This window comes from Pseudophryne corroboree, chromosome 6 (genome assembly GCF_028390025.1).
Source record: "Pseudophryne corroboree isolate aPseCor3 chromosome 6, aPseCor3.hap2, whole genome shotgun sequence".
Classification (NCBI taxonomy): Eukaryota; Metazoa; Chordata; class Amphibia; order Anura; family Myobatrachidae; genus Pseudophryne; species Pseudophryne corroboree.
Window position 1 is genome coordinate 422,119,634 of NC_086449.1, and position 19,409 is coordinate 422,139,042.

The following is a 19,409-nucleotide window of genomic DNA, read 5'->3' on the forward strand; positions in this document are numbered from 1 at the left end:
ATTTGTAAAGGCTACAAAAGACGGGAAAAGGAAATAATTTTTATAAGATGACACCTGCCTAGGTAAGACAAGGGTAGATGCTTCCTAGTCTTAAAGTCAGACTGTATATGGTTGATTACGACAGGGAAATTTACCCTGTACAGATTGAAGGGTTTGGGGAGGGGGGGGGGGGGGGGGGGGGAGTGGGGATATTCAAAGCTCCTGTCATTTTTAAAACACATCCTGTAACATGGCAGTTAGGAGCTGATGGATGATGGATCTCCCTCTACTTTATCTCTCTCCAAGGCATAGATCCCATACTCCGTTATTCCCTACACAATGGGCAATATAGTAAGGTAAAACATGCACCCTATACGTCTGTCTTCACCTTCTGACAGTGGGGCTAACAGTTGCCATGGTAAGCACTGGGCATAATGGAATTAATTATGCAACATACCTCTGCTGTATAGTGCTTTTTATAATGATGAGACTTTCTGTTCCTGAGTGTACTGTCACCATGAAGACGGGTCATGTTACGTCTGGCTGTGAATCCTGTGCTTGGATCATCTTCACTGGAGACCTCATCAGACACATTAGCTAGGGATCTTTGCACTTCCTGAGCATCAAGGTTTGCAAGTCATAGAAATACAGAAAAAGTTTGCATTTGTGCATGTTCATTTTACAGAATTTGGCAAGTCTTTCAATGCAATTCAGAGTAACATCAGCTTTTTCCATTTCCCCTCTGTGCAAATGACTGAGGAAAATTAACAGTATGAAAAAGGCAGTTGTTGTGGATGGAAATAAATTATGTGAATGCTCTAGACATTTGTAGAGAGCTCTGAATATGCCCCTAAGGAGCACCAAACCATTCATGTTGAAAGTACTACTAAGTTAGAAGAAACTGTACTTGGCCACCAGAATATAAAACATGCATTAAAAAAAAAATAACATTCATTAAATTAATCATTTTATAACATAGAAGATGCAGACTAAAATGACATATTGTGTTTGAAAACATACACTGTGAGAATGCCTATAGTTAGCTGGGACTTGTGGTTTGTAACCAAGTGAAGCAAAGACTGTCAGCTATACATCATTCATGAAAATCAAACAAAGGTAAATCATCTTTGTAGCATTCTTTATCCTTGCCTTATTTCTTTAAACTGCTATTAATAATTAAGTTTACCAAATATCATGTGACTACCATAGCTACCAGACACATGAGATAATATAGTGATACAAAGAATAAGATGAGCGTAATCCCAACCATGAGACCAAATCAAGTGAAAAACTAAAATAAAAATGCTACGAGGATAAAATGGAAGCTCCCTAATTTGATTTCTGAAGGAACTTCATTCTTAGGCAACTATGAGCAAATGGACTCAAAGTAATAGTATGCATTATCAGGGCTGGATTAAGCCTTGGGGTGCCCGGGGCACGTAAGACAAGAGGGCACCCGGTGGAAGGCGGGGAAGTGTATTTTAGATTGTGCATACCCACCAACACGACCCATTCCAGGATGGACAAAATGCTCTCTATCTGGACTTCCCTCTTAATATATGATTGGTGTCACCTTAATAGATAAGAAAGGTGTTTCAACAGAGGTGATTGCAGTCATAACTTAAAACAGCATGTTATCCCTCCAGGGCTGAGTCATGTTAGGATGTATGGATTGTGTATATTAAATTTAACCCAATGGGCTATATTAGATTTAAACCAATCGTTTAATAATGCCTATTAACTGTTTATAGCTCCACCTAATTGAATGACAACTATGTTATACAATTTGTACAATTTTCTTATAGTGGAACAAAGGCAACTTAAACAACCTTAGAATACACATAGAAAAAAAAATAAGAATTTACTTACCGATAATTCTATTTCTCGGAGTCCGTAGTGGATGCTGGGGTTCCTGAAAGGACCATGGGGAATAGCGGCTCCGCAGGAGACAGGGCACAAAAAGTAAAGCTTTAGGATCAGGTGGTGTGCACTGGCTCCTCCCCCTATGACCCTCCTCCAAGCCTCAGTTAGGATACTGTGCCCGGACGAGCGTACACAATAAGGAAGGATTTTGAATCCCGGGTAAGACTCATACCAGCCACACCAATCACACTGTACAACCTGTGATCTGAACCCAGTTAACAGTATGATAACAGCGGAGCCTCTGAAAAGATGGCTCACAACAATAATAACCCGATTTTTGTAACTATGTACAAGTATTGCAGATAATCCGCACTTGGGATGGGCGCCCAGCATCCACTACGGACTCCGAGAAATAGAATTATCGGTAAGTAAATTCTTATTTTCTCTATCGTCCTAGTGGATGCTGGGGTTCCTGAAAGGACCATGGGGATTATACCAAAGCTCCCAAACGGGCGGGAGAGTGCGGATGACTCTGCAGCACCGAATGAGAGAACTCCAGGTCCTCCTTAGCCAGGGTATCAAATTTGTAGAATTTAGCAAACGTGTTTGCCCCTGACCAAGTAGCTGCTCGGCAAAGTTGTAAAGCCGAGACCCCTCGGGCAGCCGCCCAAGATGAGCCCACCTTCCTTGTGGAATGGGCATTTACAGATTTTGGCTGTGGCAGGCCTGCCACAGAATGTGCAAGCTGAATTGTACTACAAATCCAACGAGCAATAGTCTGCTTAGAAGCAGGAGCACCCAGCTTTTTGGGTGCCTACAATATAAACAGCAAGTCAGACTTTCTGACTCCAGCCGTCCTGGAATTATATATATATATATATATATTTTCAGGGCCCTGACAACGTCTAGCAACTTGGAGTCCTCCAAGTCCCTAGTAGCCGCAGGCACCACAATAGGTTGTTTCAGGTGAAACGCTGACACCACCTTAGGAAGAAACTGGGGACGAGTCCGCAGTTCTGCCCTGTCCGAATGGAAAATCAAATATGGGCTTTTGTAAGACAAAACCGCCAATTTTGACAATCGCCTGGCCGAGGCCAGGGCCAACAGCATGGTCACTTTCCATGTGAGATATTTCAAATCCACAGATTTGAGTGGTTCAAACCAATATGATTTGAGGAATCCCAACACTACTTTGAGATCCCACGGTGCCACTGGAGGCACACAAGGGCTGTATATGCAATACTCCCTTGACAAACGTCTGGACTTCAGGAACTGAAGCCAATTCTTTCTGGAAGAAAATCTATAGGGCCGAAACTTGAACCTTAATGGACCCCAATTTGAGGCTCATAGACACTCCTGTTTGCAGGAAGTGCAGAAATCGACCTAGTTGAAATTTTTTCGTGGGGCCCTCCTGGCCTCACCCACGCAACATATTTTTACCACATGTGGTGATAACGTTGTGCGGTCACCTCCTTCCTGGCTTTGACCAGAGTAGGTATGACCTCTTCCGGAATGCCTTTTCCCTTAGGATCCGGCGTTCAAACCGCCATGCCGTCAAACGCAGTCGCGGTAAGTCTTGGAACAGACAAGGTCCCTGCTGGAGCAGGTCCTTTCTTAAAGGCCGATGCCACGGTTCCTCTTGGAACAGACATGGTACTTGCTGAAAGCAAATCCCTTCTTAGCTCCCGAGGCCATTAGTCCTCTGTGAGCATCTCTTGAAGTTCCGGTTACCAAGTCCCTCTTGGCCAATCCGGAGCCACGAGTATAGTTCTTACTCCTCTATGTCTTATAATTCTCAATACCTTGGTTATGAGAAGCAGAGAAGGGAACACATACACCGACTGTTACACCCACGGTGTTACCAGGACGTCCACAGCTATCGCTTGAAGGTCTCGTGACCTGGCGCAATACCTGTCCCATTTTTTTGTTCGGGCGGGACGCCATCATGTCCACCTTTGGTCTTTCCCAACGGTTCACAATCATGCGGAAAACTTCCCGATGAAGTTCCCACTCTCCCGGGTGGAGGTCGTGCCTGCTGAGGAAGTCTGCTTCCCAGTCGTCCACTCCCGGAATGAACACTGCTGACAGTGCTATCACATGATTTTCCGCCTAGCGAAAAATCCTTGCAGTTTTGTCACTGCCCTCCTGCTTCTTGTGCCGCCCTTTCTGTTTACGTGGGCGACTGCCGTGATGTTATCCCACTGGATCAATACCGGCTGACCTTGAAGCAGAGGTCTTGCTAAGCTTAGAGCATTATAAATTTGTTCTTAGCTCCAGTATATTTATGTGGAGAGAATTCTCCAGACTTGATCACACTCCTTGTGTGACTGCTCCCCAGCCTCTCAGGCTGGCCTCCGTGGTCACGAGCATCCAATCCTGAATGCCGAATCTGCGGCCCTCTAGAAGATGAGCACTCTGTAATCACCACAGGAGAGACACCCTTGTCCTTGGATATAGGGTTATCCACTGATGCATCTGAAGATGCGATCCGGACCATTTGTCCAGCAGATCCCACTGAAGAGTTCTTGCGTGAAATCTGCCGAATGGAAGCGCTTCGTAATAAGCCACCATTTTTACCAGGACTCTTGTGCAATGATGCACTGACACTTTTCCTGGTTTTAGGAGGATCCCGATTAGCTCGGATAACTCCCTGGCTTTCTCCTCTGGGAGAAACACCTTTTCCTGGACTGTGTCCAGAATCATCCCTAGGACCAGCAGACGTGTCGTCGGAACAACTGCGGTTTTGGAATATTTAGAATCCACCCGTGCTGTCGTAGAACTACTTGAGATAGTGCTACTCCGACCTCCAACTGTTCTCTGGACCTTGTTCTTATCAGGAGGTCGTCCATTTTCTTTGAAGACGAATCCTCCTTTCGGTCATTACCTTGGTAAGGACCCGGGGTGCCTTGGACAATCCAACGGCATCGTCTTGAAACTGATAGTGACAGTTCTGTACCACGAACCTGAGGTACCCTTGGTGAGAAAAGGCAAATTTTGGGACATGGAGGTAAGCATCCCTGATGTCCCGGGACACCATATAGTCCCCTTGTTCTTTGCTATCACTGCTCTGAGTGACTCCATCTGGATTTGAACCCTTGTAAGTGTTCAAATTTTTCAGATTTAGAATAGGTCTCACCTAGCCTTCAGTACCACCATATAGTGTGGAGTAATACCCCTTTCCTTGTTGTCGGAGGGGTAAATTTATTATCACCTGCTGGGAATACAGCTTGTGAATTGTTTTCAATACTGCCTCCCTGTCGGAGGGAGACATTGGTACAGCAGACTACAGGAACCTGCGAGGGGGGAAACCGCTCGACATTCCAATCTGTACCCCTTGGATACTACTTGTAGGATCCAGGGGTCCTGTACGGTCCCAGCGTCATGCTGAGAACTTGGTAGAAGCGGTGGAGGGCTTCTGTTCCTGGGAATGGGCTGCCTGCTGCAGTCTTCTTCCCTTTCCTCTATCCCTGGGCAGATATGACTCTTATAGGGACGAAAGGACTGAGGCTGAAAAGACGGTGTCTTTTTCTGCAGAGATGTGACTTAGGGTAAAAAACGGTGGATTTTCCAGCAGTTGCCCTGGCCACCAGGTCCCATGGACCGACCCCAAATAACTCCTCCCCTTTATACGGCAATACATCTTTGTGCCGTTTGGAATCTGCATCACCTGACCACTGTCGTGTCCATAAACATCTTCTTGCAGATATGGACATCGCATTTACTCTTGATGCCAGAGTGCAAATATCCCTCTGCGCATCTCGCATATATAGAAATGCATCCTTTAAATGCTCTATAGTCAATAAAATACTGTCCCTGTCAAAGGTATCAATATTTTAGTCAGGGAATCCGACCAAGCCACCTCAGCTCTGCACATCCAGGCTGAGGCGATCGCTGGTCGCAGTATAACACCAGCATGTGTGTGTATACTTTTTAGGATATTTTTCAGCCACCTATCAGCTGGCTCCTTAAGTACGGCCCTATCCGTAGATGGTACCGCCACTTGTTCTGATAAGCGTGTGAGCGCCTTATCCACCCTGAGGGGTGTTTCCCACCGCGCCTTAACTTCTGGCGGGAAAGGGTATACCGCCAATAATTTTCTATCGGGGGAAACCCACGCATCATCACACACTTCATTTAATTTATCTGATTCAGGAAAAACTACAGGTAGTTTTTTCACCTCACACATAATACCCTTTTTTGTGGTACTTGGAGTATCAGAAATATGTAACACCTCCTTCATTGCCCTTAACGTGTGGCCCTAAAAGAAAATACGTTTGTTTCTTCACCGTCGACACTGAAATCAGTGTCCGTGTCTGGGTCTGTGTCGACCGACTGAGGTAAATGGGCATTTTACAGCCCCTGACGGTGTTTGAGACGCCTGGACAGATACTAATTTGTTCGCCGGCCCTCTCATGTCGTCAACCGGCTTGCAGCGTGTTGACATTGTCACGTAATTTCCATAAATAAGCCATCCATTCCGGTGTCGACTCCCTAGAGAGTGACATCACCATTACAGGCAATTTGCTCCGCCTCCTCACCAACATCGTCCTCATACATGTCGACACACACGTACCGACATATAGCACACACACACAGGGAATGCTCTGATAGAGGACAGGACCCCACTAGCCCCTTGGGGAGACAGAGGGAGAGTTTGCCAGCACACACCAAAGCGCTATATTTTACAGGGATAGCCTTATAATAAGTGCTCCCTTATAGCTGCTTTTATAAAATCACAATTTCGCCAAATTTTGCCCCCCCTCTCTTGATTTAACCCTGTTTCTGTAGTGCAGTGCAGGGGAGAGCCTGGGAGCCTTCCTGACCAGCGGAACTGTGTGAGGAAATGGCGCTGTGTGCTGAGGAGATAGGCCCCGCCCCCTTTTCGGCGGGCTCGTCTCCCGCTTAAAAATGGATTCTGGCAGGGGTTAAATATCTCCATATAGCCCCGGAGGCTATATGTGAGGTATTTTTTGCCAAAAAAAGGATTTTCATTGCTGCCCAGGGCGCCCCCCCCCAGCGCCCTGCACCCTCAGTGACTGCCGTGTGAAGTGTGCTGAGAGCAATGGCGCACAGCTGCAGTGCTGTGCGCTACCTTAAGAAGACTGAGGAGTCTTCTGCCGCCGATTCTGGACCTTCTTCTCTTTTCAGCATCTGCAAGGGGGCCGGCGGCGAGGCTCCGGTGACCATCCAGGCTGTACCTGTGATCGTCCCTCTGGAGCTAATGTCCAGTAGCCAAAGAAGCCAATCCATCCTGCACGCAGGTGAGTTCACTTCTTCTCCCCTAAGTCCCTCGATGCAGTGATCCTGTTGCCAGCAGGACTCACTGTAAAATAAAAAACCTAAGCTAAACTTTTCTAAGCAGCTCTTTAGGAGAGCCACCTAGATTGCACCCTTCTCGGCCGGGCACAAAAACCTAACTGAGGCTTGGAGGAGGGTCATAGGGGGAGGAGCCAGTGCACACCACCTGATCCTAAAGCTTTACTTTTTGTGCCCTGTCTCCTGCGGAGCCGCTATTCCCCATGGTCCTTTCAGGAACCCCAGCATCCACTAGGACGATAGAGAAATATCTATAAATGTATCTTGTCACATGCAAGAATAGCAGCAGCAGCCTCTGTACTACTTACACACTGGTACAGGACTTAGGAGGATTCTATATGTGTGTATCTCTCTCTCTAGGCCCTCATTAGATAACAGACTACACAGGACACAGAAACCTAGCTGGGGAGAAGCTGGGATCCCTGTGTCACTTACAGCTCTCTCCACCCTTCCATGTCTCCTCTGGTCAGAAAGCTCAATCGGTAGCTCATAAAACCTGATACTCTTCCTGCAATGCATACTGCCCTGCTCGCATTCTGGCTGTCTTGTTCTGCTACTGCATGAGAGGGAAAGCTAGCGATGTCGGTGTGCTCTGGCCGTGGGGCCCCCTATTAAAGGGAAACCCGGGGTACAGTATGCCCTGTGATCCCCCCCCCTTAATATGACTATGTCCATCATCAAAACACATGCTAAAATAAACAATGTGCTAACTAATGCAGTAACCTATAATGTGTTAAATTTGTCTATAGGAAAACTTGCAATATTTTTTTTTCTTTGCGATAATTGTTCGAGAAGTACTTTACTGTAAATGCTTATGCATAAATGTTATCTGTTTTTTGCTATATTTGTTTCATTTGGTTTAAAGCCTGCTACTAGTGTGTTCATAAACCCATGTACCCCCTTCCCTCCCCCCTTCAGATATTTTGTCACACTTTACATATCATTGGGTAAAACATCAATAATATCTAAAAAGAATATTTAGTGTACATTAAAAAGGTACATTAAAAACAGCAAATAGATCAACAACATTTTATTGGCGTCAGTATTTTGGAGGTCCACCCCATGCAGTGATTACTGCAGACACTCTTCTTGGCAAACTGTTCACAAGTTCCTGGACAACAGCAGGCGGTAACTTTTGCCATTCCGTCTTAAGTACAGTGACCAACTGTGACACTGAAGAAGGTTGAGTCGCTCTAATTTGTCCCAGAGGTTCTCAATGCGGTTAAAGATCCAGACTCTAAGCTGGCCAGTCCATCCAGGTTACTGATTTTCTATATGCTAGTCCAGCATCGCCCTGAAAACATGACATTGCGTAGCCTACGATGATCCCCTTTTCAAACTCTGTTCGTTCATTCCAGCATTTTGTTAGCAAATAATCTCATCAGTGCCCCTCTACCAGTTTTATACCTTCATGAACACGTGTCTGCTACAGGAGCACACCATTTCACTTGTGCATGCCGGTGTAGGTGAGATTGTTGAGGTGTGCAAGACGCCTGGCAAGTCGAGTGGTGTAGCATAACTTTTTCTCAAAAGTGCGTCTTAATCACAACGTGATGTTTCTCTGCAAGACTGCATTGATTAATTTGATAAGTGTCACATGTATATTTGTGTGCGATTTAATCTGTATACACAGCAAAACGGAACTCGGCATGAAAAGAAGCTGTGGTCTCTGCATCCCAGCACTAGTATACTGTATCTAGATTCACTAAATCTCACACAGATATACAAATGACATATCTCATATTAATCAGTGCAGTTTCATGAAACAGAGTCATATGGGACATGATGCGCCAAGAAGGGATGCTTGTAGTGACTGCAGCAAGTCTATGAGGATACATCTGTAAGCAGATGAGTGTACTTGTAGAATATTTTATCCACTAATTAAATACAAGAATTTATCACACATTAAACAGGTCAGTAAAGTTACAGTTAAGGCCCGTATTCACGGCCCGATGTGGGGAGAGATGTGTGCTGAGTGAACCGCTCAGCACACATCTCCCCCCCCCGCTCAGCACAGCGCGATGTGTGCTGAGCGTGCGGGGGAAGGGGCGCTCATTTCACCCAGCGGGTGAAATGAGCGACCTGCTAGATTGAGCCTGCATGCAGGCCAATCTGGCATCAGCGATAGCGATGCACGGGGCTGCACATCGCTATCGCTGTGGGGGGTAAACACGGAGTGATCGCTGCTTAAAATCTAAGCAATCTAGTCAGATTGCTTAGATTTTAAGCAGCGATCGCTCCGTGAGTACCCCCCTTATTACACACATCAGTTCTTGAATCTTTAACCCTACAGAGAGAACTATTTATCAGACAACACAGATTAAGGGGTATAGTCAATTGTCAGTGAAATCCTGTTTTTGCGATAAAAACAGGGCTTTTATCATGACTGATGTAAAGCAGCTATTCAATTAGCCATGAAAAATTACCAGCGATAATTATCCATAAGTTTTTAAATGCAAATTTCTTTTCACCATCTCTAAGCAGGTGAAAAGTTTGGGAAAGTCCCTATTTTAAAAAGGAAAAAATGTTGGTATTTGATTCAGAACCCCTGGGACACCCTCCTAAATGACAGGAACTTAAAGTTCTTAATTATTTTTCATTGACCAATAATGACATGTTATTCTTGGGGTGTAAAAAATGCAAAATGCAGGAAATTGGGGTTAAAGGAATGGGACAGGTATATTAGGGTACGTCATGAGTGGGACAAGTGTTTTTAGGCTTGCAGGTAGGGATAATTTTTTGGGGAAGGTAATTTTTTTTTTTTTTTAAAGTGGCTTAAAATGACCCAAATATATACGTCTACCCATTTTTATGTATCCCTAATTTAAATTGGAGAATAAATTTTGCTGAAAAATACTTGCTTTCTATCACAGTTTCTTCTAAATGCATATAACAGACCCAATTACCCAATGTAAGTACCTCAAATATTTTATGATTACTAATGCACTGCTATACTGATATCCCAATTGACGGGATGCCGGCGGTCAGAATCCCGATAGCGGCATCGCGGCCATCAGAATATTGACAGCCCATCAAAAAGTTCCCTAACCCTACTCTAACCCTCCCTTGTGGGTGCTTAACCCTAACACTCTCCAGTGGTGCCCAACCCTAACCCTCCCCCGCTGCCTACACCTAACCATCCCCACTTGGTGCCTAACCCTAACCTCCCCTTCTAAGTGCCAAACCCTAAGACCCCTTCTCGGTACCTAACCGTACACTTCCCGTCCCTGCACCTTAAAACCCACCTTCTAATGCATAAACCTAACCCGCCTCCCCTCACGGCAGGGCGAAAACGCGTCTTGCTGGAAGAAGGAACAGGATTGCGGGCGTCGGTATTTTGATGTTGTTCGGGATTCTGCCATCTGTATTTCAACCACCGGGATTCTGTACGGCAACATTAAAACTACAGCCCATATCCTATATCAGTGATGGCTAACCTTGACACTTCAGCTGTTGTTGAACTACATATTCCCAGCATGCCCTGCTAGAGTTTTATTTGGCCATGCTAAAACTGATGCAGGGCATGCTGGGATGTGTAGTTCAACAGCAGCTGGAGTGTCAAGGTTAGCCATCACTGTCCTATATTATTTTGACTTTTTTGGGGGTAAAGGCAGATTTTCATTTTTACCAGCAAGAATTATCGCTCGAAACCCAGTTTTTCAGATTTGCAAATGGATAGATCAAGAAACGGGAGCACACATACTGGCAAAACGGTGTGAAAAATTTACTTGCTGCAAATAACCATGTTTTCATGAAATATCACCCTAAGTATTGGTTTAATGCAACAGAGAATTTCTGTCACAAAATGAGACCAACATTGCTCAGGACAAATCATCATATAATCTGAAGAAGGTCTGTTATAATAACATGTTCCATGAATTTACTCCTTATATGATGAACTGATGAGGGACAAGGGACCAAAAGCTTTATAAGAATGCATACTATATTTCTTTTCCTTATTATGAGTTCATCTGTAATGGATCAAATATAATGCAGTAATCATTGGAATCCTCAAATTTATGTTATGCAGAAAACTACATTAATAAAAACAAGCTAGCAACAAAACAAAAACAGAACCCCATGGATGTGCTATTGCAGATTTAAATGAGACCAGTTTTTGAATTACCATTTTGGTTTTGCTGTACATTGCCTTGGTCTGAGTATGATGACTCCTGTTTGTTCCAGGCACCCATGTAGCCTCTTCCGAGTGGACTGTTTCACTGTGAGGCTCATGCACTTGAACCCCATCTTCGCTGCTTTTACCTGTCAATCTCCCCTCTAATGACACGTAACCATTGTCAGTTTCTGTAGATTTGTCCATGGAATTTTTGGCTTTCTTTGAACTGAAGTAAAAAAGTGCATAACGTTAAACAGCACTCTGGATATTGTAGTTCTCTCAGTGAAGAAAAGCACTACTAAATAAATGAATGTGAACGAAAACCAGTAAAAAAACAAAAACTATCATATGATACCTGGCTTAATGGAATTAGACTGCAAATAAAATATGTATTTTCCACAGAGACATGTGACCATCACAGTACAGGCAAGTTTTAGTGTGCCAATCATGTGGTAAACCAGCATAAACAAAGTACTGTATATAATGTTCTATATGCTTATTGAAACAAAAAACTAACTGGATTTACTAATTTATGCAATAAAATGATACCTACCACAGGCTGCAATTGGGGAATTGTGTCTGCTGTATTACAGCAGTTTTATTTAATGTTTGAAGCTTAATGCTTTTGTTGCAAATAAAAAAAATGAGTTGGTGCAACTTACATTATGCCTGGTGTAAATACAAGTCTATGTGGTAGATTTCCCTGTAAGAGTGGTGTGTCACTAATCTCCTTTAGTAATAGTAATTGGCGGGTTTGCTTTGGTCTCTGCTGAATTGAATTGGTTCTTTCTCAACACTTGTTATAAAGTGAGCAGGTTATAAATTACAATGATAGTCACAGTTCAATGCTTCTTAACTATACACAAACATAAAGCAACACAAAACACAAGACATGTGCTCAAAAACTCTGATAAAGTTTAAAGCAATACACAGTGAGGAGTGTGACAGGAAAAATTCTGTATTCAAATTCTGAAAAGAACACGAGTATAAAAGTCCTGCACAGTCTAATAGCTCGTTATATGACCTGTAACAAGTTAACTGGAGCTCCACAGTAACAGTCATTATCCTGGTAGGGGAAAATGTAATTTGCTGCAATATTCTGTTTACATGAACCAAATAGGTTACACAATTCCTTTCTTTGATTTGCACTAGCTTGGATTGTTTAGCCACACATACATAACTTGTGCCCACACAACGGGATTTCCTCTATTGTCACATGCATGATGTGATCCAGTTATTATTTATTTGGAGTTGTGGAACCATGCATCTATAGATTCACTTTGATCTACTACTTCCATTTTGTCATGGTTCATCATTTATAAAGACTAGTTCCAGGAATGTTAGTCCCTATGACAAACATTCTGTTAACATTTTAATGACTTTTTAACCTGTTGAAATTTCACATGAATTATGTGATCAGTTTATTTTAATTAAGGCAAAGTTATGTTAATACAATTGTTTAAAGCACCATAAGTTAATTATTTTTATGCAACTCATTATACAATGATTCCGTTTCAATTGCAAAATCCTAATTTATTCTAATGGTTTTTAAATGACCAAATTTTGACAATGTCAATAACTACTGCCAGTGAGGTTATTAAAATAAACAATGAAAGCTAATCAAGATTTAGAATGAAATCCTGGCAGCACTGATAGCAGAACAGTACAAATTCCCAGCACTGGCCCTTACCACAACCATGGACGCTGAGACCTTCAGCACTACCTGACCTCATACATTTCTACAACTACTACTAGACCCCCAGATTCAGGGGGCCAGAGGCTGTGGACTGAAGAGAAGTACTGACAGATTGCATGACTCCTGGGCCACCCCCCTATGCTCCAGGGATTTAGATTACAGGGATGTCAAATTGAAATAATAACACCTGAGGTTAATTAAGTGTGGACACTAAAGAAAATTCTGTCATGATGAACTATGACATAACAGGATGGAACTGTGCTGATCACTGTACTCACAAGTCAGGAACTTGGCAAAGGAAACCGTCTTAAAATCAGTAAAAAAATAAGAATTTACTTACCGATAATTCTATTTCTCGGAGTCCGTAGTGGATGCTGGGGTTCCTGAAAGGACCATGGGGAATAGCGGCTCCGCAGGAGACAGGGCACAAAAGTAAAGCTTTCCGATCAGGTGGTGTGCACTGGCTCCTCCCCCTATGACCCTCCTCCAAGCCAGTTAGGTACTGTGCCCGGACGAGCGTACACAATAAGGGAGGAATTTTGAATCCCGGGTAAGACTCATACCAGCCACACCAATCACACCGTACAACTTGTGATCTAAACCCAGTTAACAGTATGATAGCAGCGGAGCCTCTGAAAAGATGGCTCACAACAATAATAACCCGATTTTTGTAACTATGTACAAGTATTGCAGATAATCCGCACTTGGGATGGGCGCCCAGCATCCACTACGGACTCCGAGAAATAGAATTATCGGTAAGTAAATTCTTATTTTCTCTATCGTCCTAGTGGATGCTGGGGTTCCTGAAAGGACCATGGGGATTATACCAAAGCTCCCAAACGGGCGGGAGAGTGCGGATGACTCTGCAGCACCGAATGAGAGAACTCCAGGTCCTCCTTAGCCAGGGTATCAAATTTGTAGAATTTAGCAAACGTGTTTGCCCCTGACCAAGTAGCTGCTCGGCAAAGTTGTAAAGCCGAGACCCCTCGGGCAGCCGCCCAAGATGAGCCCACCTTCCTTGTGGAATGGGCATTTACATATTTTGGCTGTGGCAGGCCTGCCACAGAATGTGCAAGCTGAATTGTATTACACATCCAACTAGCAATAGTCTGCTTAGAAGCAAGAGCACCCAGTTTGTTGGGTGCATACAGGATAACAGCAAGTCAGTTATCCTGACTCCAGCCGTCCTGGAACATATTTTCAGGGCCCTGACAACATCTAGCAACTTGGAGTCCTCCAAGTCCCTAGTAGGTGCAAGGCACCACAATAAGCTGGTTCAGGTGAAACACTGACACCACCTTAGGGAGAGAACTGGGGACGAGTCCGCAGCTCTGCCCTGTCCGAATGGACAAACCGATATGGGCTTTTTTGAGAAAAAACCACCAATTTGACACTCGCCTGGTCCAGGCCAGGGCCAAGAGCATGGTCACTTTTCATGTGAGATGCTTCAAATCCACAGAATTGACTGGTTTTAAACCAATGTGATTTGAGGAATCCCAGAACTACGTTGAGATCCCACAGTGCCACTGGAGGCACAAAAGGGGGTTGTATATGCAATACTCCCTTGACAAACTTCTGGACTTCAGGAACTGAAGCCAATTCTTTCTGGAAGAAAATCGACAGGGCCGAAATTTGAACCTTAATGGACCCCAATTTGAGGCCCATAGACACTCCTGTTTGCAGGAAATGCAGGAAACGCCCGAGTTGAAATTTCTTTGTGGGGCCTTCCTGGCCTCACACCACGCAACATATTTTCGCCACATGTGGTGATAATGTTGTGCGGTCACCTCCTTTCTGGCTTTGACCAGGGTAGGAATGACCTCTTCCGGAATGCCTTTTCCCTTAGGATCCGGCTTTCCACCGCCATGCCGACAAACGCAGCTGCGGTAAGTCTTGGAACAGACATGGTACTTGCTGAAGCAAGTCCCTTCTTAGCGGCAGAGGCCATAAGACCTCTGTAAGCATCTCTTGAAGTTCCGGGTACCAAGTCCTTCTTGGCCAATCCGGAGCCATGAGTATAGTTCTTACTCCTCTACGTCTTATAATTCTCAGCACCTTAGGTATGAGAAGCAGAGGAGTGAACACATACACCGACTGGTACACCCACGGTGTTACCAGAACGTCCACAGCTATTGCCTGAGGGTCTCTTGACCTGGCGCAATACCTGTCCCGTTTTTTGTTCAGACGGGACGTCATCATGTCCACCTTTGGTATTTCCCAACGGTTTACAATCATGTGGAAAAAACTTCCCGATGAAGTTTCCACTCTCCCGGGTGGAGGTCGTGCCTGCTAAGGAAGTCTGCTTCCCAGTTTCCATTCCCGGGATGAAACACTGCTGACAGTGCTATCACATGATTTTCCGCCCAGCGAAAAGTCCTTGCAGTTTTTGCCATTGCCCTCCTGCTTCTTGTGTCGCCCTGTCTGTTTACGTGGGCAACTGCCGTGATGTTTTTCCCACTGGATCAATACCGGCTGACCTTGAAGCAGAGGTCTTGCTAAGCTTAGAGCATTATAAATTTACCCTTAGCTCCAGTATATTTATGTGGAGAAAAGTCTCCAGACTTGATCACACTCCCTGGAAATTTTTTCCTTGTGTGACTGCTCCCCAGCCTCTCGGGCTGGGCTCCGTGGTCACCAGCATCCAATCCTGAATGCCGAATCTGCGGCCCTCTAGAAGATGAGCACTCTATAACCACCACAGGAGAGACACCCTTGTCCTTGGATATAGGGTTATCCGCTGATGCATCTGAAGATGCGATCCGGGCCATTTGTCCAGCAGATCCCACTGAAAAGTTCTTGCGTGAAATCTGCCGAATGGAATTGCTTCGTAGGAAGCCACCATTTTTTACCAGGACCCTTGTGCAATGATGCACTGTTTTTAGGAGGTTTCTGACTAGCTCGGATAACTCCCTGGCTTTCTCTTCCGGGAGAAACACCTTTTTCTGGACTGTGTCCAGAATCATCCCTAGGCACAGCAGACGTGTCGTCGGATCAGCTGCGATTTTGGAATATTTAGAATCCACCCGTGCTGTTGTAGCAGTATCCGAGATAGTGCTACTCCGACCTCCAACTGTTCCCTGGACTATGCCCTTATCAGGAGATCGTCCAAGTAAGGGATACTTAAGACGCCTTTTCTTCGAAGAAGAATCATCATTTCGGCCATTACCTTGGTAAAGACCCGGGGTGCCGTGGACAATCCAAACGGCAGCGTCTGAAACTGATAGTGACAGTTCTGCACCACGAACCTGAGGTACCCTTAGTGAGAAGGGCAATTTTGGGACATAGAGGTAAGCATCCCTGATGTCCCGGGACACTATATAATCCTGGTTCGTTATCACTGCTCTGAGTGACTCCATCTTGATTTGAACCTTTGTAAGTGTTCAAAAATTTTTTAGAATAAGTCTCACCTAGCCTTCTGGCTTCAGTACCACAATATAGTGTGGAATAATACCCCTTTTCTTGTAGTAGGAGGGGTAATTTAGTTATCACCTGCTGGGAATACAGCTTGTGAATTTTTTCCCATACTGCCTCCTTGTCGGAGGGAGACCTTGGTAAAGCAGACTTCAGGAGCCTGCGAAGGGGAAACGTCTCGACCTTCCAATCTGTACCCCTGGGATACTACTTGTAGGATCCAGGGGTCCTGTACGGTCTCAGCGCCATGCTGAGAACTTGTCAGAAGCGGTGGAACGCTTCTGTTCCTGGGAATGGGCTGCCTGCTGCAGTCTTCTTCCCTTTCTTCTATCCCTGGGCAGATATGATCTTATAGGGACGAGAGGACTGAGGCTGAAAAGACGGTGTCTTTTTCTGCAGAGATGTGACTTAGGGTAAAAAACGGTGGATTTTCCAGCAGTTGCCGTGGCCACCAGGTCCGATGGACCGACCCCAAATAACTCCTCTTCCTTTATACGGCAATACACCTTTGTGCCGTTTGGAATCTGCATCACCTGACCACTGTCGTGTCCATAACATCTTTTGGCAGTTATGGACATCGCATTTACTCATGATGCCAGAGTGCAAATATCCCTCTGTGCATCTCGCATATATAGAAATGCATCTTTTAAATGCTCTATAGTCAATAAAATACTGTCCCTGTCAAGGGTATCAATATTTTTAGTCAGGGAATCCGACCAAGCCACCCCAGCTCTGCACATCCAGGCTGAGGCGATCGCTATGTGTGTATATACTTTTTATGATATTTTTCCAGCCTCCTGTCAGCTGGTCCTTGAGGACGGCCCTATCTATAGACGGTACCGCCACTTGTTTTGATAAGCGTGTGAGCGCCTTATCCACCTTAAGGGGTGTTTCCCAACGCGCCCTAACTTCTGGCGGGAAAGGGTATACCGCCCATAATTTTCTATCGGGGGGAACCCACGCATCATCACACACTTTATTTAATTTATCTGATTCAGGAAAAACTATGGTAGTTTTTTCACATCCCACATAATACCCTCTTTTGTGGTACTTGTAGTATCAGAAATATGTAACACCTCCTTCATTGCCTTTAACGTGTGGCCCTAATAAGGAATACGTTTGTTTATTCACCGTCGACACTGGATTCAGTGTCCCTGTCTGTGTCTGTGTCGACCGACTAAAGTAAACGGGCGTTTTAAAACCCCTGACGGTGTTTTTGAGACGTCTGGACCGGTATTTGTCGGCCGTCTCATGTCGTCAACCGACCTTGCAGCGTGTTGACATTATCACGTAATTTCCTAAATAAGCCATCCATTCCGGTGTCGACTCCCTAGAGAGTGACATCACCATTACAGGCAATTGCTCCGCCTCCTCACCAACATCGTCCTCCTACATGTCGACACACACGTACCGACACACAGCACACACACAGGGAATGCTCTGATAGAGGACAGGACCCACTAGCCCTTTGGAGAGACAGAGGGAGAGTTTGCCAGCACACACCAAAAACGCTATAATTATATAGGGACAACCTTATATAAGTGTTTTCCCTTATAGCATCTTAATATATATAAGCATATCGCCAAATTAGTGCCCCCCCTCTCTGTTTTAACCCTGTTTCTGTAGTGCAGTGCAGGGGAGAGCCTGGGAGCCTTCCCTCCAGCCTTTCTGTGAGGGAAAATGGCGCTGTGTGCTGAGGAGATAGGCCCCGCCCCTTTTTCGGCGGCCTCGTCTCCCGCTCTTCAACGGATTCTGGCAGGGGTTAAATATCTCCATATAGCCTCCGGAGGCTATATGTGAGGTATTTTTAGCCAAAATAGGTATTCATTTGCCTCCCAGGGCGCCCCCCTCCCAGCGCCCTGCACCCTCAGTGACTGCTGTGTGAAGTGTGCTGAGAGGAAAATGGCGCACAGCTGCAGTGCTGTGCGCTACCTTTAGAAGACTGAGGAGTCTTCTGCCGCCGATTCTGGACCTCTTCTTACTTCAGCATCTGCAAGGGGGCCGGCGGCAAGGCTCCGGTGACCATCCAGGCTGTACCTGTGATCGTCCCTCTGGAGCTGATGTCCAGTAGCCAAGAAGCCAATCCATCCTGCACGCAGGTGAGTTCACTTCTTCTCCCCTCTGTCCCTCGTTGCAGTGATCCTGTTGCCAGCAGGACTCACTGTAAAGTAAAAAACCTAAGCTAAACTTTCTCTAAGCAGCTCTTTAGGAGAGCCACCTAGAATTGCACCCTTCTCGGCCGGGCACAAAAATCTAACTGGCTTGGAGGAGGGTCATAGGGGGAGGAGCCAGTGCACACCACCTGATCGGAAAGCTTTACTTTTGTGCCCTGTCTCCTGCGGAGCCGCTATTCCCCATGGTCCTTTCAGGAACCCCAGCATCCACTAGGACGATAGAGAAACTTAATTAAATGCATGACATATGAACTATTCTTTATAGATCTGATTTTCCTTCCCCCTCTGGAAACATACAATTGTTACATAAAACATAAGCAGCTTATAAGTGTAGTAATGTAGGTTACCTGTAATGTTAGATACATGAAGAAAAACTTGATCAGAATTTAGAGCACTGACAACACCACACAAATAAACAGCCTGATATAACACAAAGACTACCAGGAAAACATGTAAGAGTTACACAATATACCTTCTTCTAGAAAGCATACTTTACAGAACGTTCAAACGTTCAGAAATGAGATCTAAACCGGTCAGCCATAAACTATGTATGAGCGGCTGTGCCAAATGCATTTCTGGCTCATAGACATTTACATTTTTAAAACATGTACAATGTCAAGATCAAATGCCTAAACAATTCAACTAATGTGTAATTCACACTTCAGCAAGGTTTCTTTTGAACAAATTAAGTATAATTGTATTTTGCCGAAATGACTAGATTCATTTTTATAAACTTAATTTACAAATGGATTACATATCAGATGGGTCATGCTATAATTTGCTGCTTATACGGACACAAAAAGATACTTAGCATGAAGCTGTGTAGACATGTATGAATTGATTATTGCATGAT

General features: G+C 44.8%; 1 protein-coding gene across 6 annotated transcripts in view; it reads right to left on the reverse strand.

Annotated features, from left to right (window-relative positions):
- The window catches only part of PHTF2 (putative homeodomain transcription factor 2), a 325,987-nt gene that overhangs the window by 89,217 nt on the left and 217,361 nt on the right, over nt 1–19,409 (reverse strand). For all 6 annotated transcript variants that reach the window (XM_063926970.1, XM_063926968.1, XM_063926969.1 and 3 more), the window contains 2 exons: nt 11,285–11,501; nt 437–595 (listed from right to left, as the gene is read on the reverse strand). In XM_063926970.1, coding sequence (XP_063783040.1) covers nt 437–595; nt 11,285–11,501 — 376 coding nt within the window. The remainder of the gene's footprint in view (nt 1–436; nt 596–11,284; nt 11,502–19,409) is intronic.